General features: G+C 42.4%; 1 protein-coding gene across 1 annotated transcript in view; it reads left to right on the top strand.

The window, feature by feature from the left end:
* Nucleotides 1-16,473, top strand: part of MTREX (Mtr4 exosome RNA helicase) — a 138,840-nt gene that overhangs the window by 66,575 nt on the left and 55,792 nt on the right. Inside the window, exons 16-18 of the mRNA XM_073622786.1 lie at nucleotides 6,818-6,968; nucleotides 10,409-10,581; nucleotides 15,262-15,330. Coding sequence (XP_073478887.1) covers nucleotides 6,818-6,968; nucleotides 10,409-10,581; nucleotides 15,262-15,330 — 393 coding nt within the window. The remainder of the gene's footprint in view (nucleotides 1-6,817; nucleotides 6,969-10,408; nucleotides 10,582-15,261; nucleotides 15,331-16,473) is intronic.

Raw genomic sequence — 16,473 nt, forward strand, 5'->3', positions numbered from 1 at the left:
TTTATAAGACCCCATATACCTGGCGCCTGAACGAATTCCTTATTAACAAAAAACAGGTTGTTGAAAGGGTCCAAAAAGAAATTGAGGGCTTTTTCCGCATAAATGAGACCAATGAGGTCCCGGCAACTATTGTGTGGGAAACCTTTAAGGCCTACATTAGAGGGATATTAATTTCAATTGGTGCAGGGGAAAAGAGGGAAAGAACGAAAAAACAAAAAGAATTGCTAGAACAAATAGCCAAGTTAGAACAAACCCATAAAAAAAGCAAGGAGGTGGGCAGAGAGGTATTAAAGGAACTAACAGTCAAAAGAGATGAGTTAAGAGACCTATTAGAGACAGAAGCCCTCAAAAGGATATATAAAAACAATAGGAACTACCATATACAGGGGAATAAAATAGGGAAACATTTAGCGGCAACCACCAAGAAGAAAAAATTGGAAAACTATATAGAGAAGGTGAAGGACAAAAAAGGGGAGATGAGACATTTAACAAAAGAAATAGCAGAAGAATTTCAAAAATATTTTTCCTCCCTCTACGCGGTTGAGCGAAAGGTAGAGCAGGAGGGGAAAAGAGAAAAAAGGGTAAAGGAATTTCTTAAAGAAGCTGCCCTCCCCACTCTGTCACAAATAGACTCACTGGAATTAGAAAAACCAATTTCAGAGGAGGAGGTCTTTAGAGCTTTGAAGCAATCCCCAGGGGGTAAGAGCCCTGGGCCGGATGGCTTCACGACCTATTTCTATAAAAAATTTAAATCAATCCTGGTACCTAGGCTCTGCCAGATGTGGAATGGCCTAGGAGACCAGGAAATGTGCAAGGACGCATTGCTGGCGGCAGTGACACTGATCCCCAAGGAAGGCAGGGACCGCACCCTATGCTCAAGTTACCGGCCGATTGCGTTGCTAAATGAAGACACCAAATTGTACGCAAAGGTCCTGGCTCTCCGCTTGAGAGAGAAAATGCCCCACCTGGTAAATCCGGACCAGGTGGGATTTGTACCCGGAAGAGAGGGAAGAGACAACGGGGTGCGGTCCCTGCTGGTACTGGAGGCACTTAAAGCCGGCAAATCCCCAGGGCTACTCCTGTCGATTGACGCCGAAAAAGCGTTCGACAGGGTAGACTGGGGATTTATGTTCAGTGCACTGGAGGAAATGGGAGTAGGGCCAGCAATGCTAAGAAGAATAAAAATCTTGTACAACCACCCTGCAGCTTTTGTTAGGGTGAATAACACTCCCTCCTCCTGTTTTATTATGCAAAATGGTACTAGACAGGGCTGTCCGCTGTCCCCGCTCCTCTTTGTCCTGGCTCTGGAACCCCTCCTTAGCATAATCAGAAAACACCCTGACATAAGCGGATGTGTGGTAGGGGAGGAAGAGCACAAACTAGCGGCATTTGCCGACGATATTTTATTTTATATATCAAAACCCAGAATATCAATTCCTAATCTTCTAGCAATTATGGGGCGGTATAGTGCATTATCAAATTTTAAAATCAACATAGAAAAATCTGAAGCTCTAAAGATTAACATAAATAAACTAGAAGCCAGTAGATTAGCCGAGGTCTTCCGTTTCCCATGGAGGGACAACATAAAATATTTAGGAGTGAAATTAACGAGCTCTAGAAGGGACTTGTATAAAATAAATTATATACCCCTTTTAAACGAAATAAAAACGGAAATAAAAAGAATAGCCCATGGTACAGCCTCGTGGATGGGACGAATAAATATAGCAAAAATGGTTCTTGCACCGAAAATATTATACAAAATGCAAATGCTCCCTATCCCAGTTCCCCGAGAATTTTTTAGGGTACTAACAGAGATGATAAATAAATATGTTTGGGGCCAAAAGAAACCGAGAATTGCGCACGGGGTGTTATGTAGAGAGAAAGCACGTGGGGGGTTAGCCCTCCCTGACTTTAGAAACTATTATAGAGCGATCGTAATAACACGGGCACTGGAGTGGGGTAAAAGTTTCAATACAAAAAAATGGGTAAATCTAGAAATAGGGTTAAGTAAGGTATCTTTGAACCAGATAATCTGGAACCCGCCACAGTATAGGGAGTTAGGCACAGAAACACACTATATTACACGTCACACACTTAAAGTTTGGGATCAGATTCACCAATTAAATGAGTGGGGCTACAATTCACCACTAATCTATTTAAAGAATAACCCGTTCTTCCCTCCAGGAATGGGGAAGATAGGAGGAAATTGGATTTCGGAAAAGGATACACAAATAAGACACATAATAAGTAGGGGGGAATTAAAATCACTGGATGAGTTAAAGGCACAAGGGCAGAGGCTAACAGTAAATGGGTGGAGGTATAATCAACTAAAACACTTCATTACTAGTCTCCCAGGCCCCTTAAGGGAAGAGGAGAAATATAGGGGATTAGAGAAATTGGCACTTAGAGAAGAATTAAAGGGGACGGTTTCAAAGGTGTATAAAATATTGATGGGTAGGAGTGGACAGGATTCGCCACCGTTCATTAGAAAATGGGAGGAGGATCTGGGATTACTATGCGACGAAGACACTGAAAAAAACATCTTGGTGGCCACATATACAACAGCTGTGGATATGAAGTCAAGGGAGAGTAACTATAAATGCTTAGCCCGGTGGTACATGACCCCAGCTAGGGTGAGTAAATTCTCAATAGATAAACCCCCTGGCTGTTGGCGAGGGTGCGGAGGCCTGGGCACAATGGCACACATCTGGTGGGATTGCCCTAAAATTCAACCCTACTGGCAGGAAGTGATAGGATTGATAGAAGGAATAATAGCGAAAAATATTAAAAAGGACCCTTGGACCTGTTTGTTCCATGGCCAGGATGGAGGGAAGAGGAGATACAATTCCTCTCTGACACCAATTTTACTCAATGCAGCCAAAAACGTTATCCCAAAGAAATGGCAAGAAACAGATCCCCCAATGATAAAAGATTGGATTAAGAAGGTAGACGAAATCTATAGATTAGAGCACATAGAGGAAAAAAAGGCCCCAGAGGGGAGGCAAGAAAGAGATCAAGGGAAATGGTACCCATGGGGGATCTTTAAAAAAACAGAGAAATATGTGGAGATAGTGTCAAGATAGGGCCGGGGAGTGGGGCGGTGATATTAAGGAAGAGGGAGGAGGGTATGTGTCTGCGGGGGGGGGAGGGGAGGTGGGGGGGAGGGGGGGGGTGTAGGGGGGAGAGGCAGTCCCGGAAGGCGTTGAGGGGGGGTATGAAGCCCCGCTTTGCTGATCGGGTGTCCCCTCCCCCTTAGTAATTATGAATATGAATATGTATGATACTTTGTTGTGGGTTTTTGTATTTTGAAAAATTAAATAAAGATTTAAAAAAAAAAAGAAAACTATTGTATTTTATCTGCCCTGTTCACACTTATTGCAGCTGCCTGGTACGAATCGCTGAGCTGCGGTAGAATTTTTGCTGAAGCCCACTGAGAGGCCTTGCATGTTACTGCACAGCTCACTGCTGCCTGGAGACATGAATTAAGTGTCACTTTTGACACTTCAAATAAAATTTAAATATAAAAAGTAAACTGATGGTCTGAAACATGACTCGTCAAAACTGACGGCTGTCTGCAAGCTAAAGTGGTGAGTGTGGTAAAGTGTGAACAACAACAAACGTACAGCACATGAGTAGGCAAGTGTTTAAAATCTCTATACTTGTGCTGAGTCAGATCTTGGAAACCATGATAGACAAGTAACAGTTTCACAAGGAAAGTTCTGAAATGGTAGCTCACAAATATCAGAATAGGTTCGTTTTTACGCAGCGCATCATGTTGCAACATGCTGCAGTGCATAGAGTTAGGCTCGGTTCACACTGGGGCGACTTGTCAGGCGACCTAGTCGCCTGACAAGTCGCCTCCCGTTCTGTGCTATGGAACCGTTCTAATTGGAGCGACGCAAGTCGCTCCGACTTAGAAAAAGGTTCCTGTATTACTTTGGGGGCGACTTGGGGCGACTTGCATAGACTTCTATGCAGAAGTCGTCTCGCAAGTCGCCCCGGCAGTCGTTTGCAGGTCGCCTCGCTGAGGCGACCTGCAAGTCGTGCCGCCCATGTGTGAACCGAGCCTTAGATTACGTCATTTTGTGAAATTTTAATAAAGTTACAAAAAGAAAGTAAACTGAGAAGTATTGTAGCAACGCATCACACTGCCCTTACACAAAGTACAACAGATCATGTGCGGTCAGGTGTGAACATGCCCTATGTCTCTATATCCTGAACTTTTATTATCCCAAAGCTTGTAGAAAACTTTTCACTTCACCTTACAATGTTAGAATTACTTTTTTCTCAAATGTTTTTTTTTTTTTTTTTTTTTTTTTTTCAATGTGGTGACCTTTTTTAAATTTCCTGACCCAACTTCATAAGTTCACTGCAAAATACTTTTCTGTTGTGAAACCAGAAGACTATTTGAGAGCTAAGCATTTCATGAGCTATTCTGCAGGGAATAATAATACTTTGTTTTTTGTTGCTTCCTCTCTCTAATGGAAAGAACATTGGGAATGCCAAGCTGTGGGAGGCGTTTTTGCAGTGGCAGCATCTGGCCTTCAGACGCGCTCCATATTCATGTAAAACCTTTCACTGTACTGCTCATATTTGGTCTTTATGATCCGTGTGCTAAAAGTACAGCAGTGTCATTTTCTCTTTCCTTGGGAAAACATGGTGATCGCATTGTTCTGTGTGAATGTTTAGCAGGCTTCTTTGGCTGTGAATGCAGTGATTGGTTCATTGTTTTGACATGGCCATGAGGTTTCTTTTAACTTGTGTCGATGTAGTTCGGGCCCTTCTCCTTTTGGAGAGGACCATTTGACACACCCTAGTGCGCTTTTTTGTGTTTGTTCACATGCACTTTATTTAGATCACTTTTGTTGTTTCATTTTTGCGCTCTGTATGCTGGCTAGAGGAAAAAAAAGCATGGCTCTTAGGTTCCTTCCTCCCCTGCCTGGGGGTCCCTTTGGGAGAGCCCCAACCTAGTACTCAGTGATCAGGTTTGGCTGGCCACAAGGAGAGAGGTCTAGGGAACAGAGTGTTTTGAGCTCTGGGGGGAGTCCAACATCCTAGTCTGGTAGTGCGATATATACTGGAGCTCAGCTGATTTCTAGTACCCGCTCTGCAGTTCCCTGATTGACACAATCATCAAGGCTGCGTGTATACCTGAGAACACTGTTTTTATGTGAGTGCAACTTATTAATAAAATGGTTCTGGATGAAAAGTTCAATGTGTTCTTTCCTGTATTTAGATATGTTTCCAATGCTATTAGAATCCCCTGTCTGTACAGGGCTAAAAATGCCAAAATTCACTTCTTATTCAGAGAAGGAAAGATTTGTGAACCATGGAAGCTTGACACCAGGCAAACGGTTAAAAACAGTTGCAATACATATGTCTACCATCCTACCTGCCAGCCTACCTATTTGTAAATCTGTACAGCCAGCCACTTTGTACATTGTGCAGCCTTAAAGGTGACACATGTAGGCGTCACCACTGTCCACTTGAGCTGAGCCAGGAGGCAGTAATGCTAAACGAGGGAAAAACCTAGTGACCTGACTAGCAGGAATGGTTGGTTAAAACCCACACATAATTTGGCAGATTAAACCATTAACCTTTTGTTTCTTAATTATACAAAAAAAAAGAGATGAAACCTTGCCCAGGCATAAGCCCTTCCAGGGCAGCTAAGCCTCCATTTTACGTTGGTGTGCATAGGTAATGTCCTTGGGTAAATGTGAGAAAGGAAATCTTCATAGAGCCTGTGATGTCTCTAATAAGTATTTCCTGTCTTGCTCTAAACACCCATGATGGGGTAGAGGAGAATTTCTCCTGGATTGGGTGCTAAAGGCAAGAGGAACTGTACTCCTAGATGGCAATAGACCTTTTTCTGTGTGGAGTGCGAAAGGGGTGCACGCTGTCATTGCTCATGGCTGCCATTTTACATGTACCCGGGCATAGAAACATATGCATCCATAGCTCCTGGTATTTCTGCAAAGTTTGCACAGAAACATAGAATGGCTCAGCAATCCGGCACCATGCCTCAGGCCTGCACAGCCATGCAGGAGCCTCCACACTTAAAGTATATGTAAACCACATTGTAAAACAACCCATTCCATCTAAATAGAAATGAAAGGCAAAAGATATTTGTGTGTATAAATAAAAAACTTAGATTCCCTTTGTGTTGTTTTTGTAAGTGATCACATGACCTCAGTTCTTAGCTGCATAAGAGGTGAGGGTGGAGAAACAGCAGTATACTGATCTTTCTAAAAAAGGACTATACAGGGGGGGATGTCTGCACAAGTCTTGGCCATTGGTAGAACAGCCAGAAAACTGACCACATTGGGATGGATGTACGCTTATGCCTAGCATGGTCAGTTTGAAATGGGAAAGCAGGGGAACTGGCAGGAACACCAGGGATTTCACATGAAGGAAGCAATACAGCGAGAACAGGATACTTTTTAACACAAGTATGTACTTCTTGGGTGGGGTTTCCGGACTTTTTTTGGCCATTGTCTATTAACCTCATGGTGGCAGCATAACCTAAGTAAGCATAAGTAACCCACAAATCCTAATTTTCCATTTATTTAGAGGTTGTCTTTTGTTGCAACTTAATCATAACATCCTAGTGGCATAAGGAGGTTAGAGAAAAGGGCCACTCAGATAAACTCTGGTTCAGGTGGCATCATAACTTTGTCTATAACTGGCCCTAGTATTGGATATTGTGAACAATGCCTAAATTGACCACCTTGTGTTTTGATTTTAAGCTGTGGCTAGCTGTTTTATGAACCTATTATGTTCTTACTTCGTCTGATCATCCCTCCTCTTGTCTCCCTAGGGATCAGCTGATCCTCTGAACAGTGCTTTCCATCTCACCTACAACATGGTGCTGAACCTCCTGCGAGTGGAAGAAATTAACCCTGAGTACATGTTGGAGAAATCCTTCTACCAGTTCCAGCATTACCGGGCTATACCAGCAGTAGCTGATAGTAAGTTGTCTTCAGTCTATCCTGTCTTACTCCTTTTAATGGAGATTATCTAGTATATGATGTTGGCAAATGGTGGCCACACGACCTGCAAAGAGGAATGGCTTTGGGGGACTAGGTGTCCTGAGTGGGTAAATCTGTGGACCATGGAGTGCGTTAAAGTGATTGTAAAGTCTTGTTTGTATTTTAGAGAAAAAAAAAAACACATTATACATCCACTTAACACCCCCATGTCAACAGGTCCAATTGACACTCCCCTTATTCAAACCTGCTACTATAGATGAAATTGCTAAACTCACTTCTAATGCCCACCTGTCCCCTGGACCCTATTCTTTAATGCTACAGCCACCCTCTTACTCTATTCTACGCTCTCTATCCCACATCTTCAATCTATCCTTCTCCCAGCATCTTCCCCAATGCTCTAAAACATGCATTGGTCATCCCCATACGTAAAAAGCTGTCCTTGGACCCTACCAATCTTAACAATCTACACCAGGGTTTCTCAACCAGGATTCCACGGAACATTAGGGTTCCTCCTGAGGTTGCTAGGGGTCTTAGAGCAATAAGCAATTTCTGACTCTCTCAGATAAGTTCCAACTGACAACATTGATCTTTTTAGCTATCTGTAAGGGGGTAATGCTTCCCAATGACCACAAGTGTAGGAAGCATTCTTCCCACTGACCATCACACTAATGTATTGAGTTGTAGTCATCGTAACTTTTAGCAGGGGTTCCCTGAGAACAGAAAACTATTTAAAGGATTCCTCCAGGTTGAAAAAGGTTGATCTACGCCTTTTTCTTCTAAACTCCTTGAGCGCTTGGTCTACAACTGAGTGACCATTCCATTAAGAATAACTTTCTTCATCCCCTTCAGTCTGGATTTTGCCCTCAACACTCCACAGAAACTGCTCTTCTAAAACTCACAAATGACTTACTAACAGCAAAAACCAACGGACACTATTCTGTACTCCAACTTCTGGACCTTTCAGCTGGCTTTGATACGGTTGACCACCCCCTCCTTCTCAAACTTTACTCCCTCAATCTCCGTGTCTTTGCTCTTCACTGGCTCTCATCCTACCTATCCCACCGCACCTTCAGTGTCACTTACAATTGTACTTCCTCCTCTCCCTTTCTCCATTGTGGTCCCCCAAGGTTCTGTTCTTGGACCTCTCCTATTTTCAATGTACGCCTCCTCCCTGGGTCTGCTGATAGTCTCACATGGCTTCCAATATCATTTTATATGCTGATGACACGCAAATCTATCTCTCCACCCCTCCATCAGTCTCCTCACGCATCACTAACTAACAGACCAACTGTCTGGATGTCACACCACTTCCTCAAACTCAACTTCTCTAAAACTGAGCTCATAATATTTCCTCTCCCACATGCCTCTTCCCCTGACTTCTCTGTCTAGAGCAATGGCACAACCATCCACCCATCCCCACATGCCAGGGTGTTAGGTGTTATCCTGAACTCTGAACTCTCCTTTTAGCCCCACATCCAATCCTTTCCAAAGCTTGCCGCCTCAACTTCCGCAACATCTCTAAACTACGTCCCTTCCTAACTAACGAAACTACAAATCCTAACTAATGAAACTACAAAGCTCCTGATTCACTCCCTGGTTCTCTCTCCCCTCGACTACTGCAACTCTCTCCTCATTGGCTTACCTTTTAAATAGGCTATTCCCCCTTCAGTCCATCATAAATGCTCTTGCCAGACTCATCCACCTTACAAACCGTTCAATCTCTGCTACCCCTCTCTACCAATCCCTCCATTGGCTGCCACTCGCCCAACTAATTTAATTCAAAATACTAACAAAAACGTACAAAGCCATCCAAAGCTCTGTCCCCAGCAATACCATCATCCTCTTTCTTCTTCCCAAGACCTCCTGCTCTCTAGCTCCCTCATCACCTTCTCCCATACTCGTCTCCAGGACTTCTCCCGAGCCTCTCCCATACTCGCCTCCCAGTACTTCTACTGAGCCTCTCCCATCCTCTGGAATTTCCTTCCCCAATCTGTCAGACTCTCTCCAAATTTTTTCACTTTTAAGCGATCACGGAAAACTATTCTCTTCAGAGAAGCCTATTCTGCCTCCACCTAACTGTACTTTCATTTTCTTCCATCTGCTCATCCCCCACAGTTTTTACCCTTTTGTATTACTTGACCCTCCCTCTTAGATTGTAAGCTCTAACGAGCAGGGCCCTTTGATTCCTCCTGTATTGTATTGTAATTGTACTGTCTGCCCTCATGTTGTAAAGTGCTGCGCAAATTGTGCTATATAAATCCTGTATAATCATAATAATTATCAAAGATCCTGGATGACCTCTGCCAGCCTTTTCTGACTGAGATTGGTAAAAAAAAAAAGTATGCCAGTACCTTCTCTACCCTGTTGACTGCCAATGTGTTTGGTCATTACTGCCTTTTCTGGGCTGATTGGCCCCCTTCAAGTAGCCTACAGACTCCAGTAGGAGTACAGAGGAGCTTGCTTTTTTATTTTTTTTTTATTTTTTTTTGTCCTAGCACAGGATGCCCTCAGCATTATCTTTGTCCTGCATAAACTACAAGAAGGAAAGCATTTTGTCCCAGCTGTTAAATCCTTATCAAGTACATAAGGCTTCCTTCCCACATGATACTTCTGAGTTTTTGGCCCACTTCCTTCCTATTTTCTTTTTGTGTAATTGATAACGATAAATATGAGCAGTCGGGGATATTTTTTGAGGGATTCTCGCTTAATTTTCTTTTTAAACTCTGTTCGCTATGCCAGTGTCTTCTGCATCCCCTTTGTGCTCGACTTTGATTTTACGTCCTAGTAGATAGGTGTAGAAACGGCCTATACTCTGTACATGAACTACTGTAATGAAAGTAAAGTCTTGTCAACATTAAAGAGGAAATAAACCTCCCTGCTTTGTTTGTACCTATAGGTAAGCTTATAATAACACTTACCTATAGGTACTGTAAATATCTCCTAAACTTGCAGTGTTTAGGAGATATTTATTGTATACGCCGCCGGCATCATTGGCACATGCGCTCTGAAGGAACGGCTGCCCATGCTGTTTCTTCAGAGCCCTGTGTCGTGCCCTGTGGATCCCGCGTGCATGTGCGGGATTGACGTCATCGTGGCTCCGGCCACTCACAGCGCCGGAGCCTGCGAACCCGTTAAACACCAGGGAAGATGCCAGCACTCTCAGTGGTGTGTGGGCGCTGCTGGAGGGCTTTGTTCTAAGGTAAGTATTTCATAATGAGCTAGTATGCAATGCATACTAGCTCATGTATGCCTTTTTGTCTTGCAGGTTTTTCTTTTTTTTGTTTCCCCCAGGGTTTACAACCTCTTTAACTCTGTCAAATGTAACAAAAAGTGTTTACTTGCAAAAAAATACACCACAATTTTCCTGTGTAGTATGAACAATGGCATCTAAATCTATGATCATTCTTTTTCATTTACAGAGGTGAAGACATTAGAGGAGCAGTACAATGGTATACAGATCCCCAATGAAGAGAGTGTTGTCACATACTACAAAATTCGTCAGCAGCTTGCCAAACTTGGCAAGGAGATTGAAGAATACATTCACAAACCCAAGTATTGCCTGCCATTTCTGCAGCCAGGGAGGCTAGTTAAGGTAAGAGACTGTATGCAATGACTAAATGTAGGCAGATGTCAGTATGTCATGTGAGAGAGGAGTAAAAACCAAAACCGTGCCTGTTTGGTTCGGACAGTTTTTTCTCTTTCAGCCTCTACTATTATATTATTCTCCTATTACAGGAGATTGTACATTCGGCCAGCGGTTTTCTCTTCACTTTCTCAGAGATCAGTGAAATGTGCAACAGGGTGGGGGTGGGGGATAGTATCGTCCTCTTTAGTTTTTTTTTAATTGTTATTTTCTATTTCAATAAATAAGGCAATGTATTATATGAGTACAAATATTTATCGTACATTTAACTGTACAGAAGTACATAAGAAAGTAGTAGATACTCTGCTGCAGGCTGCTATTCCCACATCACCACCCATGACAGTAACCTGTTCCCTGTAGTCGTACTCCACTAATGCAAATGCTCAAAAAGAATTAATTGGAAGGTCTCGCCATATTAGAAGCCTTGAATCTGTTTATTACTCAATCCAACAACCAGACCAGTCCATCCGAGGTACAAATCATGACAACGCAAACCTAATTATAGGTTATACATCTTCATATATGGCAGGGGTAGGCAACCTCGGCCCTCCAGCTGTTTTGAAACTACAAGTCCCATGAGACATTGCAGGACCCTAACAATCACAGGCATGACTCCTAGAGGCAGAGGCATGATGGGATTTGTAGTTTCACCGCAGCTGGAGGGCCAAGGTTGCCTATCCCTGATATATGGTATAAAAAGAAAGTACAGATATACAGGAAGTAGCCACATTGGAGTATGCGGTTTATCAGCCGAGTTGCCTCAACTGTGATGAATGATTCTGTCAGACAGGGCTTTGTATATTCAGAATGTCTTCAGTGGTCAGGCAGCTACTGGGGGGTGGGGGGGGGTTAACCTGACCCATTTAAAAATGTAATATGATAATAATATATATATTATAATTAATAACCCCTATCCAGAAGACACTCCTCCAGCTTTTGTTTGGGCAAAAAAACTAGTTTGGAGAAGTAAATTTATAGGGTTCTGTTTTTAATTTAGCAATAGAGCGACTTTGAAAATGTTTGGTATGTGATTTGTATTGCTGTTCTACTACTCAGCAGCTAAGGGTCATAGGTCCAATTTACTAAAGGATGAAATAAACTAGATGGGTAAAGGTAATTGTGTCCATACATATAACATGCTCAGTATTCATTACCTAGAATTTCCAAATAGTTTACTGGGTGAATGCATCAGAATAAAATTAGATTAGATCTGGGAATTTGTGGTTTTCACATTATTACACAAAGCTGCAGTGTCATGATTCAGAGACTGACATTCCTCATTGAGCGCAAGTGGTCTTGTGTTTGCAAGTGTCCAAAAAAAAAAAATTGCATACTTGGCATGACAGTGACTTTTATATGGGGCTAATGGAATGTTACTGTACAGTGAAATGTGTTCACATCTTTTCTTATGCCAGGCAGCTGTTACCCGGCCTTTTCCCAACTTAATGTCACTCTCTGTTTCACTGCCAGATGAATAACAATTTTATGGCTTTTCCATTAGTCATTTATAAAAAGTTTGTAGGTTTTCGCTGAGCAGTGCATAATGAATTTGGGTTTTATTGCCTCTCACCCCTAAACTAAAAGCGATCTGATGGTTCTTTGAAGGTTGCTGGTATTGATCAATTCCAGCAGCCATAAGTGGCAGTGTTTATGGTGTGGTGCAATCCAAGAGCCATATATAATTGTGTGCTGCTCTACACAGCTGAGAGTGGCTATGTATTAGTCTGGTGCTCTCCAGTAGCCAGGTGTGAAGTTGTAATACTTTTGTGTCCCTTTGGTACTGTCCAATAGCCCGGTGTGACAGTTTGTCACTCTTCACCAGCCACGTGCACTATATAACTGTTTTGTGGCACTCTCCAGCAGCTGTGGGTAATGATGATGTCAGTGCCGGTTCACACGGGGGCGACTTGTCAGGCTACCTAGTGGCCTGACAAGTCGCCTCCCGTTCTGTACAATGGAACCGTTCCGTCGCTCCGACTTAGAAAAAGGTTCCTGTACTTCTTTTGGGGCGACTTGAGGCGACTTGCATAGACTTCTATATAGAAGTCGTTTTGCAAGTCGCCGCCCCTGTCGTGTGCAGGTCGCCTCGGTGAGGCGACCTGCAAGTCGTGCCGCTCCTGTGTGAACCGGGGCTCAGTGAGGCGCCTTTTGGTATTTTGCTAAGATATTTACACAGAAAACATTTTCTCAATTTCCCCTCATGTACCTTGTGATGTCAGGGTTTTGTCAAGTTTTCTTGATTTATTGTCGCTCCATTCCAACCTAGACCCCTTCTGTGTTCTGCATTTATATCCCACTGTAGTTCACTCTTAAATTGCCCATCTAGTTAGTGTGGAATATCTGTTTTCAAGCAGAGTTCCTCCAGAAGTTGGTGTGGCTGATTTACTTCACATCTGATGGTGCCTGCATGGTTCCGAGAGCGACCTGCATGACGCCAATAATCCTAGTTGTCTATAAGGAGTAGCATTCTACCCAGCACTATAAGGAGGTGGGTGGGAGGAAGGGGGGCATTTCTTCTCAACAGCTGCCATTGAACCAAAATGAGTTGGTTTTAGCTGGAGTTTCCGGAGAACCAAAAAGGAATCCCCAAAGACTGGTCTTGCCCATTCTCTGTAAAAGCTTAGACTATTGCAACTGTGCCATAAATGTTATGTCTTGTGTGAGTACCAAATCCAGAATCTGCCTCATTGTCTGCTTTGATATTTTGTCTCATTTAGTTTTTCACTTAGTGCATCTCCATCGACCAAATTCTTTTGTCCTTGTTGTCAGGGGTCATGATTTAAAGCTATAGATCAGAGTAGGAATAAAGAACATTAAAGGTTGTTGATTACCCTAATTACTCTTTTTTTTTTTTTTTTTTTTTTTCTTTTTTTTAAAGTCATATTTAAAATATTGTCTTGACATGACAGCTATTCTGCTTTCCTTTCTTCCTTCTTGGCTTATGATAATCCCCAGATAACTCTGGTTTCCCCCTACTTAAAGAGGAGCTGCAGTCTGCTCACATAATTTGTAATAAAAACATCTTTGCCATTCTGAAGCTTCCCTCCAACCACTTTGCATATTACTTTATATATACTGTGATTCTGTACTTGCCAAATATGCTGCAGAAATCTCTCTCCACTGAGTCTGGCTGCATCGATTTTAACTGTCGGCAGCTGAAGCTGCTGCCTGTTCACTTCCTGGATTTACACAGACACACAGAGGCACACCTCCAGCTCTGCAGCTCTCATTGGCCCTCTTTTGACTCGCCCCCCTCCCTTCCTGGCAAACTCTCACGTGAGTGAGCGTGAACTGTTCTTGATGTCATAAGCCTAGGCTAATGACCAGACAAGAAACCGGAAGTGGGCTGTATAAGGTATTTGCTGGCAGCAAAAAAACTATTTTACTATCCAAGAAGGGCAGATGATTTAATAGATGGAAAGATGAAAAAATGACTGAAGGTCCACTTTAAGCATTTCACCCCAAAAAACAGTGGAATAACTTCTCTTGCTATTGTCTTAGATTTTGTTTTCTTCACATTTATGGTCATTGCTTTCTTTAAAAACTTCACTTTTCATATGTTAAGTGTTTCTTATAGATAATTCTCCTAGCTGTCAGTTGGAAATCTGTGTAGGTCAGCTGTGTAATGTAGATAGTTCTCATTCACCAGTTACCCATTCACCAGTGTGAATGTTTTGTCACTTACCTGTTGATGGTATCCTCCAACAATGCTCTGCATAACTGCTGCCATAGACTGGTTACCTGTAGTGTAGGTTGTGTTGTGAATACTCCTGTAGCTCATGTCCTCACTGATGGTTTTTATCCACCACATACAAAGCTCTGCAACCCTGCAATAGAATTTGTACAAATCCCCCACGGTTATCTAGTCAGTACAGGATTTAGTAGTTTACGTATTTGTATAGTTTATTCCACATAGCTCAACAAAAGTCCCAAAAGCATTGAGATTCTCTGCCACAGTGGGTTTCCAATCCTACCACAGGTCTACCCAGTTCCTAAACCTACATCATTAGTTTCCTTAAAGTGGATGTAAACCTGATTCATGAAATTTGTCCTGGGCACACATCTGTAGTGTTTACTGCTGTTTCTTTCCTCTGTTATCAGCATGATAACTTCTGACAAGTTCTCAGAGATGGGAGATAAAAGCAGCCCTAAAATTTGTGTCCAGGGAGGTTGCTATAAATAGATTAGCAGAGAGCTTGTCTTGTCATAGCACAGCTTTGCAAGTATCTTTGTTTTTCTGCCTTTGTGGAGTGGGGGTGTGTGCCTTTCCTCCAATTAGCTATCTCCCAGTGTATGAAAAAAATCCACTCCTACTGCTGAATCGGGAAATAAAAATGTTATGTCAGAATTCTAAAGAATATAGAAAGGAAAAGACACCAAATATGCATGTAAAACTTATGTAGGGAGATTTGTTTCATCTCTGTGCATCATCTGAGGCTGTTCACTTCACTGGGTATAGGACAGGGTTTACATCCACTTTTAAAGCTATTGGTATTTTACTATCTGAGAAAACAAATGAATAACATATAATTTCCGTATAGCTAATGCCAGGTCACTGTGCTGGCAACTTTAATGCACCTTTGTTACATTATCAGCCCATTCTCACAAAAAGATTAATCCTCTTTCCAGGTTAAGAGTGAAGAGAATGACTTTGGATGGGGAGTAGTGGTAAACTTTACCAGGAAATCAAATGTAAAGGTAAGTTTTTTTACTTATTTTAATTTTTTTGGTTATTGTTCCAACTAGCATTTGTGGGAAATTATGGTGTCGGATTGTAAACTACTCTTCTTGAAATAAATCACAGGACATAGAGTAATTGATATTCATGACTGCTTGGGCTATGCTGCCATATTCAGGCAAATAGAGGCTGGAAAAAAAGACAGGAATACCTTGCTCAGGCATAATCCAAATCACAGGAAGTTCCATTATATTGATCACCAGCTTCTGCTCCTCTGACAACCATGTTCCCTGAATCGAGAGGTGCTCCAGAACATTTCCCCAGCCCTATAGGCTGGGGTTAGTTGTCAATACCGTCCACTTCAACAGGAAAAGATTTCCTGGTATCTAGCATCTGGATAGATGCTCCATTCCAGGGCTGATCTAGTCTTAGGAGTCAGATGTATCAGTATATCCAAGGACTTCTGACAATTGTTACACACTGACTGGAATTTGAGCTTGGTAGCTCTGGAGTTATATAGGGCATTGGAGACCACATCAAAGGCAGCTACCATCTTCCCTAGCATCTTCATTCATTCAGATCCGAATCAAGGAATTTTTAACATTCCTAAGGACTTCACTTTGGATTGAAAAGACATGCATTTCTTTTGCAAGAGCAGTACCTTCCCCTGAGCTGTATCAAAGATTAAGCCAAAGTACTTCAAATGTTGAGTCAGAACCAAGGCCAACTTCTGAAGCTTGGCACCAAACCGAACCTTATTGGGTCCCAAACTGTCTTCTGGACATTCAGTGTCTGTTTCTGGGCCATTTACTTCCTGAGGAGCAGGTCCTTCATGTCCCCCAAAATGGGGCTACCCCAGGTCCCCAACACTAGAACCAGAGCCAAACTTTTGGTAAACACCCTGAGGGTCATGGATAGGCTGAATGGTAATGTTAAAACTGACAGTGCTGCTGCTCCACTGCAAGTCACAAAACGCATTGGTGAGACTGGAAAATCGGAAGGTGTAGGTAAGCATCCTTGATAATAAAAAGTGAAGGGGACTGCACCAAAGTGGTACTAATGATTGATACTATCCAGTTGCTATCAATTTGAGGAACCTTAATCCAAACAAAATAAAAAAAAGTGACAACGCTAAATGCAAATATATAAAATTGTGATGATCT

The sequence above is a fragment of the Aquarana catesbeiana genome, linkage group LG01 (assembly GCF_042186555.1).
Source record: "Aquarana catesbeiana isolate 2022-GZ linkage group LG01, ASM4218655v1, whole genome shotgun sequence".
Classification (NCBI taxonomy): domain Eukaryota; kingdom Metazoa; phylum Chordata; class Amphibia; order Anura; family Ranidae; genus Aquarana; species Aquarana catesbeiana.